At 46.5% G+C, this 18820-nt stretch overlaps 1 protein-coding gene across 12 annotated transcripts in view; it reads left to right on the top strand.

The window, feature by feature from the left end:
- The window catches only part of NF2 (NF2, moesin-ezrin-radixin like (MERLIN) tumor suppressor), a 97382-nt gene that overhangs the window by 18218 nt on the left and 60344 nt on the right, over positions 1–18820 (top strand). For all 12 annotated transcript variants that reach the window (XR_014542406.1, XR_014542407.1, XR_014542408.1 and 9 more), the window contains exons 3-5: positions 1424–1549; positions 5917–6039; positions 7691–7774. Coding sequence is in view for 4 of the 12 variants with exons in the window: in XM_083590233.1 (XP_083446359.1) it covers positions 1424–1549; positions 5917–6039; positions 7691–7774 (333 nt within the window). In the remaining 8 variants the exon portion in view is untranslated. The remainder of the gene's footprint in view (positions 1–1423; positions 1550–5916; positions 6040–7690; positions 7775–18820) is intronic.

Below are 18820 nucleotides of genomic sequence, written 5' to 3'. Positions count from 1 at the left end.
TGAAGAATAATGCATATATGGGAAGGGAATGCAATTGCCACTCTAAAGAGAGAGTGAAAGCTTAATCCTCAGGGTAACTGCCTGATCAGGTTGCTTTAGCTGTCTCCATATTTCTATGAGCATTGCTCTGCTTACATAACCCATCTCCTTCTCCCTTGCTGCCCTGCATGCTCAAAATGTCTTCCCAAACACCTACAATGTGCCACTTCCATTCAGTGGAAGATGTGCAAAGTTAACCCGGTAGAAAGCACACAGGGATCCCAACGAGTATACATATCCTTATGAAATGGGATGCATGATTTAGAGCCTTAAATCTAAATTTGCTGCTGCAACAGTGCACGGAGACTAACCAATTGCTACCCTGCAGAAGAGCAACTAAATTTTGAGATGTGTACGCCACTGGTTATTCTTTTACCCCCCCTCCCCCTTTTGAGTGAAGCATTCAGTTTGTTAGTGAATTCCGTATTTGTTGCGGTTCTTATTGAATTTTTTACTAGTGAGTCCCAGAGTGGGTTACAACAATTTGAAGTACAGAATTGAAAACAGTCAAAACCAATTAGTCAGAGGGATAGGCTAGGCTCTGGAAACACACATCTCAGGGGTCAAAGGCTGGGGTAAAGAGGGGCATATTCAGCATTTTCTGAAAGTTGTATAGGGAAGGATCTAGATGCACCTCTGTTGGGAGTTCCACAACTTAGGGGTTGCCATGGAGAAGGCCCTCTCCTAGGTCACTCCCTGCTCCCCCTGAACTTCTGCGGGTTGCATAAGTGCATAAGAAGAGGCTGCTGGATCAGGGCAATGGCCTATCAAGTCCAGCATCCACAGTGGCCACCGGGATTCCCAAGGGAACCCTTAAGGAGGACCTGAGGCCAAGAGCCCTCTCCCCTCCGGTGGTTTCCAGCAATTCAAAAGCATTGCTTCCTCCTCCAATCATGGAGACAGAGCATAGCCATCACGGCTAGGAGCCATTGATTGCCTTCTCCATGGATTTGCAGTTCTGCTCCTCGTTGCAGCTGTCCTGTGGAGCAGTGTATGAGTCACCCAAGAGATTGTCAGCTGCAACGTCCTTGATGGCAGGAGCATTTGCCCACCAGACAGGAACCCAGTTGGAAACCCCTAAATCAGAGATGGGGAACCTGCAGCCTTCCAGATGTTGTTTGATCCCCAACTCCCATAATCTCCAACTGTTGACCGTGTTGCCTGGGGCTGGTGGGCGTTAGTTTCCACAACAACTGGAGGACTCATAGGTCCCTGCTTTAAATGTTACAGAACAAGCAAGCCCTGTGTTGCATTTGTTCTCCCATAGAGGTCTTATTTCTGCTTTTTCCAGTCCGGTGGTGGCAATGGACACAACCACACGTCGTCCAAAGCGAACTTGTGTCTGGGAGCAGGAGGCTGTAACTTTTGTTTCCCTTTTCCGCAGGTCAAGTGGAAAGGAAAGGACCTGTTTGACCTGGTGTGCAGGACACTGGGACTCCGCGAAACGTGGTTCTTTGGCCTGCAATACATGATCAAAGACACAATGGCGTGGCTCAAGATGGATAAGAAGGTAAGGACAGAACGTTCTTGTGGACATTTCACGGAGCTGAATGTTGGAAAGTTCAGGGCAGAGAAAAGGAAGGAATTCTTCCTGCAACGCACCGTTAAACTAAGGAACTTGCTGCTACAGGGAGCAGTGATGGCCACCAACTTGGATGGCTTCAAAAGAGGATTAGGCAGATTCATGGAGGAGAAGACAATCAATGGCTATTTGCCAGGATGGCTGTGTTCTGCCTCTACAGTTGCAGAGGCAACAGTGATGATAATGATGATGATGATAATAATAATAATACTAATAATTAATAATTAATTTATTATTTATACCCCACCCATCTGGGCGGCTTCCAACACAATATTAAAATACAGTAATGCATCAAACATTAAAAGCTTCCCTAAACAGGGCTGCCTTCAGATGTCGTCTAAAAGTCTGGTAGTTGTTGTTCTCTTTGACATCTGGTGGGATGGTGTTCCACAGGGTGGGTGTCACCACCGAGAAGGCCCTCTGCCTGGTTCCCTGTAACTTGGCTTCTTGCAGTGAGGGAACCGCCAGAAGGCCTTCGGCGCTGGACCTCAGTGTCCGGGTAGAAAGATGGGGGTGGAGACGCTCCTTCAGATATACTGGACTGAGTCCGTTTAGGGCTTTAAAGGTCAGCACCAACACTTGAATTGTGCCCGGAAACGTAGTGGGAGCCAATGTAGGTCTTTCAAGACCGGTGTTATGTGGTCTCGGCGGCCACTCCCAGTCACCAGTCTAGCTGCTGCATTCTGGATTAGTTGTAGTTTCCGGGTCACCTTCAAAGTTAGCCCCACGTAGAGCACATTGCAGTAGTCCAAGCGGGAGATAACCAGAGCATGCACCACTCTGGCAAGACAGTCTGTGAGCAGGTAGGGTCTCAGCCTGCGTACCAGATGGAGCTGGTAAACAGTTGCCCTGGACACAGAATTGACCTGTGCCTCCATGGACAGCTGTGAGTCCAAAATGACTCCCAGGCTGCGCACCTGGTCCTTCAGGGGCACAGTTACCCTATTCAAGACTAGGGAGTCCTCCACACCTGCCCGCCTCCTGTCCCCCCAAAACAGTACTTCTGTCTTGTCAGGATTCAACCTCAATCTGTTAGCCACCATCCATCCTCCAACTGCCTCCAGACACTCACACAGGACCTTCACTGCCTTCATTGGTTCTGATTTGAAGGAGAGGTAGAGCTAGGTATCATCCACATATTGATGGACACCCAGCCCAAACCGCCTGATGATCTCTCCTAGTGGCTGCATGTATATGTTGAAAAGCATGGGGGAGAGGACAGAACCCTGAGGCACCCCATAAGTGAGAGCCCAGGGGTCTGAACACTCATCTCCCAACACTACTTTCTGAACACGGATTCTGAATATAGGAAGGGAGAGTCTCTTGTGCTCAGGTCCTGCTTGTAGGTGTCCTATGGGTATCTGGTTGGCCACTGTGAGAACAAGATGCTTGACTAGATGGCCCATTGGCCTGATCCAGCAGGCTCTTCTTACGTTCTCATGGATTCCATGGGGACCAGCTTCTTAGTAAACCGTAGCCATAAGATTACTGCCTCCAATTCCTAGGTAGCAAGTAGCTGCGAGTTCATTCCTGTAGCTCAGCTGTAACTTTTGCACGGTAAGCCTGAGTGTTAACTATAAGTCAAGGCTAGCATATCTGAGCTGCATGTAGTACTGGCGAATTCTCACTGGGGAAGCTTGCTTCGAGATGGCTTTCCTCTCCTTAATCTGTTCCCAGGCAGCTGAAGTTGGATGACATTTCGGGACCAGACGTATGTTGTGCATTAAGAGTGTTTACTCAGCACACCGTTCCCTCTAGCTGGATGTGTTTGCCTTGACTGATGGGACTTTGCACTGTCTGCTACAAAATCTGTCCAAGGCAGCGGTGTGGTGCCAAGCAAATGCTTATGTCTTAACTAGAGACCTGGGGCTTTAAGCTACACTGCGGTTTCCTAACTAGGGAAGCTCCGGGTATCAGAAGCGTTGCGGAAAATAAAGAGCAAGGCCACTCCGAGATAAGAGCGAGGAAATCTTTATTGGTGGATGTCTAGTTTCTCTGGAAAAATAGTAAAAAGTCTTAAGTGTGTCTAAACGTTTAGAAAGGCCTAGAAAGCACATGGGACGGGGACCCGCAGGCCAGCTCTTGCTCCAGGGAAGCATACCAGGGAACCTTAAATACCCATTGCTGAGTATTTATTTCATAAAATCTATACGCTGCTTGATTGTAAAGAAATCCCTCAACGTGGTTTTCAATTAAACAATAATCAGCAAAAAGAAAAATTAACAGCGCCAATCTAAGACTTTAAAAAAGTGAAAATAGCACAGGCTGGATCCAATTTCACCAAATTAATTCTATTTGGACCGAGGATAAAAAAAATGGGATAAGTGAGAAAAAATCTAGATTTCAGACTGAAATACTAGAAAGCAAAACAAAACTCCTATCGAAAATGTATAGCCTGTTGCTTGAATGGGACACCAAGGATGAAGAAGTAAAGGAGGTAATGGTGAGATGGGCAATGGACTTCGGATATAACATAGAGTTTGATAAATGGCAGGCATTATGGAATAAAGGTATGAGATTCTCGGCATGTACAACACTCAGGGAAAATATGTATAAAATGATGTACAGGTGGTACATAACGCCCGTAAAACTGGATAAAATATATAAAACTGGTGATAAATCATGTTGGAAGTGTAAGATCAAGGAGGGCGATTTTTATCATATGTGGTGGTTATGTGAGCCTATCAGAAAATTCTGGGAATCTATTTACAACGAACTTAAAAAAATCCTTAAATATACCTTTATAAAAAAAACCCGAAGCCTTTTTGCTGGGGATAATTGGAGAGGAAATAAAAAAGGAAGATCAAACACTTTTTCAATACGCGACAGTGGCTGCCAGAACTCTAATAGCGCAGAATTGGAAGACACCAAAGATCCCAACCATAAATGAGTGGCAATCCAAACTATTTGATTATTTAGAATTGGCAAAAATGACACAGAAAATAAGAAATCAAAAAGACATAAAGTTTAATAAAGATTGGAATAAATTTATGGCATACATGGAAACAGAGGTAAAAAATCTAAAAATTACAGTAGGTGCGATATAACACTTGTGATGTAAAGAGCTTTTTGAGGAAAAGAAACTGCAGATAGAAAAATCTTACAACACATTCCGAAACCGAGATGAAGGGAAGTCAGTCAGTGTTGTATGTTACGTAGTTAATGTAGTTCTCCTTTGTCCTTTTTATTATTATTTCTCTCTTTTATTTTTTTTATGTATTCTTTTTTGTGTGAATGTGTTATGTGTGTGTCACATGTTTGTTTTAATGTACGATGTTACAAAATGAATTAAAATCAATAATAAAAAAAAGTGAAAATAGCAATGGGCTGAGAACAGATTTAAACTCACATCAGTTTTCTAAACATCTGAGTTGGTCTGCTGAAACAAAAGTGTTTTTAGAAGGACCCGAAAAGTGAAGGTGCGTGCCTGATATCAATAGACAGGGAGTTCCAAAGTGCAGGTCCTGCCACACGCGGAATGGGTATTATGTGGCACCTGTAAAAGAGCCAGTTCTGCGAATTGAAGGAGCTGAGTGGGTGTATATGGGGCAAAGCGATCTAGTAGGGAAATTATTAAATATTGCTTTAAGAGAATGAAGGACTGACCCACACCATAAGGATAAAGCACATCCCAAGCACATTTGAAAAACGTGGCTTCCTCCAAAGGATCCCAGGAACTGTAGTTTACCAATCACAGAGCTACAATTCCCAGTATCCTTAAGAAACTTCAGTGTCCCAGGATTCTTTGAGAGAAGTCCTGTGCTTTAAACAGGTTCAGCGCCGAGGGCCTTCTGGTGGTTCCCTCACTGCCAGAAGCGAAGTTACAGGGAACCAGGTAGAGGGTCTTCTCGATAGTGGCACCCGCCCTGTGGAACACTCTCCCACCAGATGTCAAAGGAAAAAACAACTACCAGACTTTTAGGAGACATCTGAAGGCAGCCCTCTTTAGGGAAGCTTTTAATATCTGAAGGACTATTGTATTTTAATATTTTGTTGGAAGCCACCCAGAGTGGCTGGGCAAAACCAACCAGAGGGTGGGGTATAAATATCAAATTATTATTATTATTATTATTATTATTATTATTATTATTATTATTGACGTATGTGTAGATTTGCCCTACATTGTAAGCAGAGTAGGGACTGGACTTCTGACTCTTGGCTTCATCATAAGGCTTTGTGCCTCTGGACACTTGCTGGAGTTTGGTCTGCTCTGTTCTGTGTTAAGAAACCAAATGTGATGGTCAAGGCTTTTCATACATTCTTCCAAGAGATTAAAAGGAGATCTAATTCTGCAGGTCCTGGACCATGATGTTCCAAAGGAGGAGCCGGTCACTTTTCACTTCCTGGCCAAGTTTTACCCAGAGAACGCAGAGGACGAGCTCGTTCAGGACATCACTCAGCACCTATTTTTCCTTCAAGTAGGTGTTTTGTAAGGGAGACTCATGTTTGCCTGACCCAGCGGGAGGGAAAATACTTTCAAGTCGGAATGGAGGCATTGCATATTTTGGCAGCCAGGAGGCAGCTGTTGTTTCTGACTTTGAAAATCCAGCATCTGAAAGGGAGCCCTTAAGGGTTTAATTTTGATGCATTGCAAGGGGTTGGACAAGATGTCCCTTGGGGTCCCTTCTAACTCTACAGTTCCAATTCTGTGATTCCAGGATCAGAGGTGAGAGTGGGCGGAGCTGCGGGTGTGAGCCTTAGCTTTGCACAGTAAGCCATAATCCAGCGTGGTATAGTGGTTAGGTATGCGGGTGGCACTGTGGGTTAAACCACAGAGCCTAGGACTTGCCGATCAGAAGGTCGGTGGTTTGAATCCCCGCGACGGGGTGAGCTCCCGTTGCTCGGTCCCTGCTCCTGCCAACCTAGCAGTTCGAAAGAACGTCAAAGTGCAAGTAGATAAATAGGTACCACTCCGGCAGGAAGGTAAATGGCATTTCCATGCGCTGCTCTGGTTCGCCAGAAGCGGCTTAGTCATGCTGGCCACATGACCCAGAAGCTGTACGTCGGCTCCCTCAGCCAATAAAGCGAGATGAGCGCTGCAACCCCAGAGTTGGTCATGACTGGACCTAATGGTCAGGGGCCCCTTTACCTTTACCTATAGTGGTTACAGGGTTGGACTTCAGCCTGAGACCAAGGTTCAAATCCTCACTCAGCCGGTTACTGCCCCTCGGCCTACCCTACCTCGCAGGGGTGTCGGGGGATTAAATGAGGAAGAAGAGGAGAACCATGTATGCCACCTTAAGATCCTTGGAGTAAAAGCTGGGATATAAATGCAATAAATATATAAATAAGAAGTCAGAGGCTTTTACACACACACACACACCCTATCTAGGAAGAGAAGACGTTCTTACAGTTGAAGGACACATCCCAGTGTGACACGCAAAGGATGTGGAAGGGGACCAGTGTTGGGTGTGGCATGGTTGTGGGAGAGAGTCCCAAGGCTAAGATAAAGGTCTAGAGGACTGCATTTCCCTGCCCTAGTCTACAATGTTGTGCCTGGATCAGGGAAGGAGGCCTGGCCTATTCCTGCTTCAGTTAGATATTTCTATGGGAATGTTGGGTTAAGTTGCTGCCTCTCAGCCACCATTTCCTCCTCTGTAAAATGGGAGCAGTGACCTACCTCGCTGTGCCAAGCAATATTTTTCATGTTTAAATGGGGGGGGGGCAGCATCAATTTGGGGTTGGATCCAGACTTGGTTGTATACATAGAGTAGACCAGGGGTCGGCAACCAAAGGCCCCTGGGCCACAAGCCGCCCACGGAGATCGTTTAACCGGCCCACGAGCCATCCCTGAACAGAGCCACCTGCCTGGCGAGTCCCTGTTCGCTGTGCTAAATTGGCGCAGCGCGGCGACTCGCTTCTGTGGCGTTGAAAATTGCATCTGTGCAGACGCTGGAAATCACGGGAGCGCGTGCGATTCGGCCCACAGAGGGATCTCCGCTGGAGTGAACCGGCCCAGGCGAGGAAAACCTTGCCAACCTCTGGAGTAGACGCTTTGAAAAACATTGTGGCCGTCTGCTGGAGTTGTCTTTCTTAGCTGCACTATAGCTCCTGCATTTTTTTATTCAGGTGAAGAAGCAGATATTGGATGAGAAGATTTCCTGTCCCCCAGAGGCATCTGTCCTCCTTGCCTCTTACGCAGTCCAAGCCAAGGTAAGGACAGCGGCATGAATGACCATTTTATTTTAGTTTTCATAAAATTTATGCACTGCTCGACTGTAAAACAAACAAAAAGCAAACAAACTCAACAGCTTCAAAGTGGTTTACAAAAAAGAATAAAACAGTTAAATTATCCATAAATACACTTAAAGACAGCAACTTTAAACTTTCAAAAAAGAAATCAGTGACAAGCAAAAAAACAGATTAAAACGCACATTATCATTCTACATATCTGGGTAGGCTCGTTGAAACAAAAAATGTCTTTAGTAGGTACCGGAAAGAGCACAGTGATATCAATAGGCAGGGAGTTCCAAAGGGTGGATGAAGCAAAGCTGAAAGGTCAGTTTCCTACCAATGGGGAACGCGTATCATGTGGTACCTGTAACAGTACCAGTTCCACAGACTGAATTGTTCTAGGGGGGCGTATAACGTGGTTAAGTGACCCTAAGTTGTTACGGGCAATGGGCGGAGCCCAGGCCAGCTGTGGGCGGGGCTAGCAATACAGGTGCAGCTCCTTGGTCTCATTTTGATGCTTTGTTGAAGAAACCTCAGAGTTCTCATCTCCTATATCGCCACCATCATGTCTCAAGGCAGTGTCCAAGATGCAATAAAAACAGTTTTTTAAAAAAATCTTGGGAAACGACAGCAGATAAATGTAAAAAGTAGATACTCATAGCAGAGACCTATTTATCCAGCTGGGAACGCCTGTCGGGGAAAAAACCCCTCTCTACTTGTTGGCAGAAAAGTGCTGATAGCAGGTGCCTGTTGTATCCTGACAGGGATGCCGTTTCACAGCTGAAAGCCCTGCTCTTGAGTTTCAGTGAAGCGGGCTTCTGATCTCTTTGGAACTTGCGGGAGATGGTCTCTTGCAGACTGCAGTGACCTACTGGGTAAAAACGGGATCCTGCCCATACAGCAGGCCTCGTTTTGCCGAAGGGTCAGCACTTGCCTTGGCAATGTGGTCACTTACCTCATTTTGTCGAAGAGGAGATGTGTGGCGTCTCAGGGCTTTGCTGCAATCTCCATTGATGGCTTCTCCATGTCTTCAGCTGCAATGGTGTGTGTGTGGGGGGCAGATTCATGCATCGCCCCCACCTAGCAAACGTTCATAGCTTACTATGTTCACTGATTATACCCCCCGCCTCTTGTGTCATTTCATTTGAAAAAAGAGAGGAAAAGAACACGGCTTGTGGGGGTACAGTTGTGTAGAAAGGCGATGCTTGAGACATAAATATTGATAAATGCTTATTGTTGATGCTGTATTCTTTGCGGCTCCAACGATTGGTGACTAATGCATCTTACCTTTTCCTTAGCCAAAAAAAAAAAAAAAGTCATTTCATTTAGGGGACTGACCCCGCAGAGGTAGATGAGTCTCTTAATAAGTGTTTACAAAAGACTGCAATGTATTGAGCCCCTGTGCACCGTCCTGCTATTAGACCACACGGGTGAGCGTTGATAGTCTCCTTTTGCTGCCTGTGCATCATGTTCTCAAGCAGGGGGTGCGTAGAACACCTCTAATTGGCAGAAAAGTAGCTCTCTGGAGCAGACTTCGCCGTCTTCTACCTGTTGAGCTCCAAAATCGTTATTCCTTTGTGTGTTTTCTCCTCAGCACACGGTTGTATAACATTTCTTCTTCCTGTAAAGGAGCTCTTGCTCGTTTATTTCATCTGTTGGCCTTGTGGCTGGAAATATAATGTTGTCATGCACATCTTTTTGAGAAACTGCAGGCAGGGTGGTTCTGTAAATCTGCTTGTCGGTGGTGACTAACCCTCTCACCAGCGGCCAGATGCAGATTGGGGGTATGTGGGTGTCACGAGAGGGATCATGTGCCCCGGGCGGCAGGTTAGAGGGGTGGCAAAACCACACCCTGTGTGGCGGATCCTGCATTTCCCTTCTTAGAAAAGGTGGGCACAGCCTCCAATGTTTCTCTGAGGAAAATAGGAACGTCCTGTTCCACAGTAATAACAACAATAAATTTACTGTAAATCTGACTGGGTTGCCCCGGCCACTCTGGGTGGCTTCCAACATTAAACATTTAAAAACTTCCCTGTACAGAGCTGCCTTCAAATGTCTTCTAAAGGCTGTATAGTTACTTATCTCCTTGGCTTGGGGGTCGCAGGACTCCAACATTTCCCCAGTGAAAATAGAGACGTCCTAAGGCATGGGTAGGCAAACTAAGGCCTGGGGGCCAGATCCAGCCCAATTGCCTTCTAAATCCGGCCCACAGATGGTCCGGGAATCAGCTTGTTTTTACATGAGTAGAATGTGTGCTTTTATTTAAAATGCATCTCTGGGTTATTTGTGGGGCATAGGAATTCAATCATTCCCCCCCCCCAAAAAAATATAGTCCAGTCCTCCACAAGGTCTGAGGGACAGTGGACCAGCCCCCTGCTGAAAAAGTTTGCTGACCCCTGTCTAAGGAAAAGCAGGACATTCCAGGATCAAATCAGGAAGCGAGACGGCTTCTGTAAATCCGGGGCTGTCCCTGGAAAATAGGGGCACTTGGAAGATTCTAGGGGGGTGGCCACCTCCCTGCTTCTTCTAATAAGTGAGACCTGGTCATTAACATAAGGAATGACCAGACATGGGCTGCAGGTCTGTGGCACATCTCCCCCCGCCCCCCGCTTTCCCCCATGCCATGTTGGCATCAGGGCCAGACTCCTCTTTTATGTTCCTGCTAAAACATGTACATGATGTGGCTGGCTATGGCCTATCCACGTCGTCTTGGAAGCCGCTGCCATTTTTTCCTTCCTCTTCCTGGAGCAGGCAAGGAGACGGGTCTTTCCGCAGAAGCCTGCATGGGGCACAAAAGGAAGAAATACTTTCTCTACTTTGGCACCCCTCTGCTGGTGCCAGTGGTGCAGACCTTTGCCCTTTAGGGCAAAATTTGTAGACCTGGCACTCTGGCAAGTGTCCCCACCCTGCATGCCCTCCCCAAAGACTCTCCGCTAACTTTTGCTGCTCCCTCTTTCAAAAGGTGTAGCACAGCCTTCCCCCAACCACAATTCCCATCAGCCCCAGTCAACATGAGTCAGATTAGCTCCCCCAAAACTGGAGGTTAGCCACCCCAGCTGTATTACATTCATGCCATTGTGCTCATGGGCAGGTGTTTAAAAAAATGTGACTTTTTTTTTTTAAAAAGGCCCAATAAACGCCCTTTTCTCAAAGCAATAAATGCACCAAATCCTTTTCCTAAAAGTGTGAGTCATTGTCATAAGTGACTCTGCCTGTTACGGCCTCTTGGATTTTGTAGTATTGCAGCTCCTTCCAGCGCTGCTGCTCCTCCCCCCTCCCCCTATTTGTTATTTCTGAAACTAATAATGTTTTGGTATCTTGAATATAAATGTGAACAAATTTATTTGGTGCAAGCGAAACCAGATGTTTGCGTGATAGAAAGACAATCTACAAGTAAAAACACAAACATGAATCAGTGTTCCTTCAAGAAGAACCGTTTTCGTGACACTTTTAAATATCTCGTTTAATTGAAAAGCTCTCTCTGTGTGTGCTTTATTTCTCCTAAAAGTTTGCAAGGTTACGCAAGCCAACATATCTTGAAGAATGTATGCTATCCTTCATTTTCACAGCCACCCACCCCCTTTCCTAAATTTGAATCACCAATCCCTCATCCTGGCTCGCTGTTGGTAAATCACTCCCAAGCTATTTGTTAACCGTGCTCTGAACTCATAAGTAAGGCTGTCAGCTGATTTAAAGATTATTATTATTGTTTTAAAAAATGGTTTTGACTTTTCTCCAGTCAGTTAAACTTGAATTATTGCAAAGCTGCTGTGAAGGTGCCTTTTCTGGGGATTTGTGAAGGAAGGTGTCTCTCTCTTAATGTGTCTGATAAATACAAGGAGGTATTGCTCAGTGTTAGAAAGGAAGTCTCCCTCTTAAAAATGTCCCTCTTAAAGATGCCAAAATAAGGTTTGCTAGGACTATAGAATATCCAGTTTGAAAGCAAAACTCTACTGCCACTTTTGGTCAGTTGCATTGTTACTCCTGGGACGTGGGTGGCGCTGTGGGTAAAACCTCAGCGCCTAGGACTTGCCGGTCGGCGGTTTGAATCCCCGCGGTGGGGTGAGCTCCCGTCGTTCGGTCCCAGCTCCTGCCCACCTAGCAGTTCGAAAGCACCCTTAAGTGCAAGTAGATAAATAGGTACCGCTTTATAGCGGGAATGTAAACGGCATTTCCGTGTGCTGCGCTGGTGCAGGCTCGCCAGAGCAGCTTCGTCACGCTGGCCACGTGACCCGGAAGTGTCTTCGGACAGCGCTGGCCCCCGGCCTCTCAAACGAGATGGGCGCGCAACCCCAGAGTCGGTCACGACTGGCCCATACGGGCAGGGCAACCTTTACCTTTTTTATTGTTACTCTTACTGCTGGTGTGTTACAAATGCACTGGCAGGAACACCGGGTTGGTTCTGCTAATGCCTTTGCACTATGCTGACCTTGCTGGTGTTCCTCTACTCCCAGGAAAGCAACAGCAACAGAACTGATCAGAGTATTGTAGCCCTGTCTAAATCTCGTTGCTGAGCAAGCAGTGGCTAGGAGTCTCCAAGGAACACTTTCCTGAGAGCAGAATCCACATACGAAGTCCGACAGCCCAAAGATCATGTAGTCCAGATGATCACAGAGTCATGGGTCTAGTCCAGAGATCAGGGAACCCTTATGGTAGCAGAGTTAAGGGTACAGTCCAGAGGTCATGGAGTTCAGTTGATCACAGAGTCATGGGTCCAGTACAGAGGTTAGGGAATCCAGATGATCACAGAGCCAAGGGTCCAGGCCATAAGTCAGGAAGTCCAGATCAGGGAGCCAAGGGTCCAGCAGGAAGCAGCAAGGAAGAGCCAGGAACTTCAGGCATTGTTTGCAGCACCTGGCTGCTGCTGAATGCTTTCTTTATGAAGGCCAAAGCCAGCTGGTTCTCACCAGTGCCTTCTCTCTGTGAAGGCTGATCAGCTGCAGGTGGAGTCATTCCACCTTCTCCCCCTTCAGGCTGCTGTTCAGCAGGCGAAGCTGACCCCTGGCCCATGACACAGAGGTCAGGTGAGCTCAACTGTGTCGTCGTCTGCTGCTGGTTAAGTGAGCATTGCCATCTTCGCTGGTCTGCACCCTTTTTGTTTTTAAAATAAAGGTCCTAATACTTTTATCCAAAAGGGCCACCACGCACCGAGTTTGGATGGAAGCAGGAAGGAGAAACTGTCTTTTTTTTAGTCATTTGCATTCTTTGCCAAGGGGCTTGAAGAAGTGGGCTTGTTTTTCTAACCCTCCTTATTTTATGCTGCGCAATGACTCTGTGAGGTGGGTCAGGTTGAGAGATAGAGAACTGGTTCAAGGTCACCCAGTGTGGTTTCATGAAGTGTGGATCTAAATCAGGGGCCAGCAAACTTTTTCAGCAGGGGGCCGGTCCACTGTCCCTCAGACCTTGTGGGGTGCCAGACTATATTTTGAAGGGGGCAAAAAATTAACGAATTCCTATGCCCCACAAATAACCCAGAGATGCATTTTAAATAAAAGCACACATTCTACTCATGTAAAAACACCGGGCAGGCCCCACAAATAACCCAGAGATGCATTTAAAATAAAAGGACATACAGTGGTACCTCGGGTTACATACGCTTCAGGTTACAGACTCCGCTAACCCAGAAATAGTACCTTGGGTTAAGAACTTTGCTTCAGGATGAGAACAGAAATCGTGCTCTGGCGGCGCAGCGGCAGCAGGAGGCCCCATTAGCTAAAGTGGTGCTTCAGGTTAAGAACAGTTTCAAGTTAAGAATGGACTTCCGGAACGAATTAAGTTCTTAACCCGAAGTACCACTGTATTCTACTCATGTTAAAAACATGCTGATTCCTGACCGTCCACGGGCCGGATTTAGAAGGTGATTGGGCCGGATCTGGCCCCCGGGCCTTAATTCGCCTAACCATGATCTAAATGGTAGTGCCATTTAGCACCACTGCACTGAGCAAAGACATTTTCTACTCACCTCGCTCCCATAAGAGGTAGTGATAGCCAGTGGTGTAGCGTGGGGGGTTCAGGGGGGGCCGGCCGCACCGGGCGTAACATCTGGGGGTTAGGGCAAATCCACGGGTTAGGGGGCGCAAATTACTTGCCTTGCCCCGGGTGCTGACAACCCACGCTACGCCACTGGTGATAGCCACCAACCTAGATGATGATAAAAGAGAATTGGGCAAATTCATGAAGACTTTTAAGGTACTGGCCACGATGGCTATGCTCTGCCTCTGTTAGTGGGAAGCAATCATGCTTCCAAATACCGGTCGCTAGAAACTGCAGGTGGGGAGAGTTGCTCTTGCATTCAGGTCCTGCTTGCAGGTTTCCCACAAACATCTGGTTGGCCACTGTGAGAACAGGAGGCTGGACTAGATGGGCTTTTGTCCTGATCCGTCTGCTTCTTCTTACGTTCTTACGCATTGCAACATGTTTTCCTAGCTGTGCCAAATTTCATCGATTTTTGTGCCTGCTGTTTCTGTGCTTCGATTGATGAATGGATTGATTGCAATTTTATGATGATGGCTGATTGCATGCTCCATCAGGTGTCTTATACTGAAAGGTGGCATAGAGATTATAGAAGCAATAATAAACATACTGATTCAAATCCACCTAGCCCCATAATCAATCTGTGATGGACTCTGGAGTTGCACTGATGAATCTGTTAAGAGCCCTCCCCATAATTTTTAGTATTTTCGACTGCCTGGAACTGTAAATCCATTTTCCTTGGACATAAATGCTTTGGACCACACCCTTCTCTTGGTGGTTGGGTTCCCCCCAAATATCTCTGCTCCTACCGAAACCAGTGGGGAGCTGTCAGGTGCCCAGCGCATCCCTGGATGTTCCCTTACAAAGTTTCTTGCATAAATTGGAGTCTGAGTCAGATGCTGATGGGGCATTTCCTTTCGCATCTGTGCCTGCTCCAAATTTGGCACTTCCGCCTTGAAGCCCCTCTTTTCTCGCACCGAACGCCTTTTGCCGCCTTGAGGATGTGTGTGGGCAGCTTGTTGATGCTGATTGTCAAGCTCTGTAGCGTGTGTTGTCCCGCCCCCCCATCCTTGCTCAAAACTTTTAAATAGAGGCTGATTGAGAAGGATTCCTGACTTCCTGACTTCGCTTTATTTGATCATTTGTCTTGCTTAAAAAACCGCCATGCAGGACTCTCCTCCCCTCTGACTTTCCTCGTGGATGTTGAGGACATTCTTTGCATACCGGGGTTAATTACTGCATGAAATCACGTCCTGGCTTTATAAGTGAATGATGGCAGGACGCTGGCAGCTCTTTCATCGGCGGGCCAAAATGGAATCAAAATATTTCCGGTACATATATATCTATATCTAGATATATTACTTGTAAATGGCCTTCTCTTGGAACACCAGTTCAGGGGGCGTCTGTTACGTGGCCCTTTGTACTGAATTCCTTCTGCGTGTTCTATGGGAGCATCTGGCTTGAGTTCTTAATTTCCAAATTGACAGTTTCATCGGGCTTCTCGCTATTTGAAGGGTATCGGCTCAAAATGATGGATCGTATGAACCCTCGTGAGTAATAATTTTGGTGCTGTTTAGTGGCCCAATTTAGGTAAAAGAGCTTTTGGCAGGCAGATTGGCTGCTGTCTCCAGCTGCCCATCTAAATCTTGCTTACATGGATGAAAGGTTTTTTAAACTTTTTATTTTTCATGTACAGTGGGTGCTCGGGTTGCAAACGTTATCCGTGTGGGAGGCATGCTCGCAACCCGCAATCTGCGCACGCTTGGGTTGCGATTTGGCGCTTCTGCGCATGCGCAAAGCGCGATTTAGCACTTCTGCACATGTGTGACAGCCGAAACCCGGAAGTAGCCCGTTCCAGTACTTCCGGGTTTTGGTGGGTCCGTAACCCAAAAAACGCAACCTGAAGCATCTGTAACCCGAGGTATGACTGTATAACTATAGCGTGTAAAAAAAATCCACAATACATAGAAGCCCTTTTCCTTGTTACATTTACAAGGTGCTCAAGGCAGCATACAGAGCTCTCTTCCTCCCTGTTTTATCTTTACAACAACCCCACGAGGTAGGTCAGGCTAAGAGACAGTGATGGTCCCAAAGTCACCCAATGAGCTTCATGGCTGTGTGAGGATTTGAACCCTGGTCTCCCAGGTCTCAGTTCAGCACTCTAACCACTACACAAATATTGGCTTATATTTGGTTTGGTAGCAATTCTACCTTTTGTATCATTATTTTTAATAGGGGGAATCTGAAGAGCAGTGCACTGTTTCACTGCAGCATACCAGATCTCTCCAGGAAAGTTATTGTGATGCTGGTGTTGAGGCCCCAGTTTCACTAGGTCTTGACCCTGGTATGAGCCCGTGCCACTGTTCTACAAAATCATTTTCCACCTTTGCTTCGTTGCCGGTACTTGCTCTGTCCATTGGGGCCAAATTGCCATATTAAAGATTTTCCATTCTCTGTCTTCCAGTTTTCCAATTTCTTGGTCTTCCCTGTTGCATCTTATCTTGACTGATTTTCTGCCCCTGCTTTTCGCTGTTTTAGAATCTGTTAAAAATCCAGGGACATTATGAGGGCGTTTCCTTTATTGGTAAGATGAAAATGCATTGCATATTAAGAAATTTACAAGGTGTTTATGCCCCCCACACATTCTAACCAATAATAATAATAATAATAATAATAATAATAATAATAATAATAATAATAATTTATTATTTATACCCCGCCCATCTGGCTGGGCCTCCCCAGCCACTCTAGGCGGCTTCCATAAAAACCAAAAATACAGTAAAATATCACACGTTAAAAACTTCCCTGAACAGGGCTGCCTTAAGATGTCTTCTGAATGTCAGGTAGTTGTTTATCGCTTTGACATCTGCTGGAAGGGCGTTCCACAGGGCGGGTGCCACTACCGAGAAGGCCCTCTGCCTGGTTCCCTGTAGCTTTGCTTCTCGCAATGAGGGAACCGCCAGAAGGCCCTCGGCGCTGGACCTCAGCGTCCGGGCAGAATGATGGGGGTGGAGACGCTCCTTCAGGTATACTGGACCGAGGCCGTTTAGGGCTTTAAAGGTCAGCACCAACACTTTGAATTGTGCTCGGAAACGTACTGGGAGCCAATGTAGGTCTTTCAAGACCGGTGTTATGTGGTCTCGGCGGCCGCCCCCAGTCACCAGTCTAGCTGCCGCATTCTGGATTAGTTGTAGTTTCCGAGTCACCTTCAAAGGTAGCCCCATGTAGAGTGCATTGCCGTAGTCCAAGCGGGATGCATCTAAAGTATAGGCATGCATCTAAAGTATCTTTTCCTTCACACTGCATTCTTCTACTTCTTTTTGTAAAAGTAAAAATAAAAATCTGAATAAAAATGGTTGGGGTGTATGTGGGTGTGTATCCATTTTATTCCTGGTCACCTTAGATTTATTGTAATAATAACAATTTTGTATATGTACTGTGTGTGTATATATACTTAGTAAAGTTCAGAATAGACAGTGTCTTCCCCCCCCCCCCAGAAACAAAAAAAACGATTCCTTCACACAAAATAGCCCTATTTACACACACACAAAAGCCTTCCTCAGACTTTTTGTAAAGGAAAACATGTTGAGATTACTGCTTGGCGATAGTCATTGTGCATTTTCCCCTGAGCAGTTCCGCCCCACTCAAACCTTTGAGAAGGTTGCCCCAGCCCAATTTATTTTCCCCTGCTCTGTACTGCCAAATAGTTGTCAGACTTTTGTTCTCATATAATAGCTACAGAATCCTATTTTGCTACTGTTGTGTGGAAGATCTGCACCCTGAAAGGTACAGAAAACGGCATAAAGTCAACAGTTGCAGAATCTCCTGGAACTGGCATTGATGTGGAAGACTTCAGGAGAGCAGCTTGGTCAGAAGTAGGGGTGGGCGAGAAATTCGGTTTGATATGCAATTCGGTGCATTCTTATCTAAATTTGCACATTCCAAAATGACAGGTGAGCCTTCAAGATTCGCAACCCTCCCAGTCTTCTGATACAGTTCTCCAACCCAAAAATGGTGTACAAAACACATATATTAGGGGGAAGGCTGCACAAAAATGCATATATTAAGAATATAGGAAAAGAATGCTGGATCAGGTCCATAGCCCATCTAGTCTAGCATCCTGTTTTCACAGTGGCCAATCAGATGCCCCCATGGGAAACCCACAAGCAAAATATGAGCACCAAGTCTCCTTTCCTGTGGCTTCCAGCAACTGGTATTCAGAAACATGGCTGCCTCCAACTGTGGAGGTGGAGCATAGCCATCCTGGCTAGCAGCCATCGAGAGCCTTCTCCTCCAGAAATTTGTGCAGTCCTCTTTTAAAGCCATCCAAGTTGGCAGTCATCACTGCTTCCTGTGGGAATGAGTTCCATAGGTTAACCCTTGCGCTGCGGGAAGGAGTCTTTTACTTTACCTGTCCCGAATCTTCCATCTTCCAGCTTCCTTGGACATGCACGGATGTGCTTAAGTTTGGGCACGCTCTGTAGTTGTAACTGCACCAGGGGTGGGCAGCCTCAGGCCTGTGGGCCAAATGCAGCCCTGCAGGCCTCTCTGTAGGGGCTGCTTGTTGTTACGAAAAAGGAGCAATGCTGCTGAGTGCTCCAGATGGCTGGAAAGCCAAACAGGATGTTGATGTTTTGGGACTGTACCGTGGGAACAAGGAACAGTCTATTATGTGCACTGAGCACCGGATGTTAGCTCAGAGTGTCACATGACCCTGTACCAGAAGTACATGGGTGGAGTTATTCCCTCTCTGCTATTGCTGTAAAGAGGGTGCAGACATGTTTCCTCTGCACTGCTGGAAAGACAGAAATAAAGGCATGTAAAACATTTCTGTCTGTCTCTCTCCCCTCCCTGGGGATGGGGGAGGAGTGGTTGTTTTCTTCTCACGTTTGAGGAGGATCGGCCGATAGAGACCTCGCCTTGTCTTGCCGGGAGTCGCTGACGGGGAGGTCAACAAGGAATCCATGCCGGGCACCTGGAGAGTGGCCAATTCCTCTGATTATGGCTTGGATCCCAACACTTGGGACTCTAGCTCTGCTCCTCCTCCCAAGT

This window comes from Podarcis filfolensis (assembly GCF_964270895.1).
Source record: "Podarcis filfolensis genome assembly, chromosome: 16".
Taxonomy (NCBI): Eukaryota; Metazoa; Chordata; class Lepidosauria; order Squamata; family Lacertidae; genus Podarcis; species Podarcis filfolensis.
The sequence above is the reverse complement of the archived record's forward strand: the minus strand, read 5'-3'. Positions and strand labels throughout refer to the sequence as shown.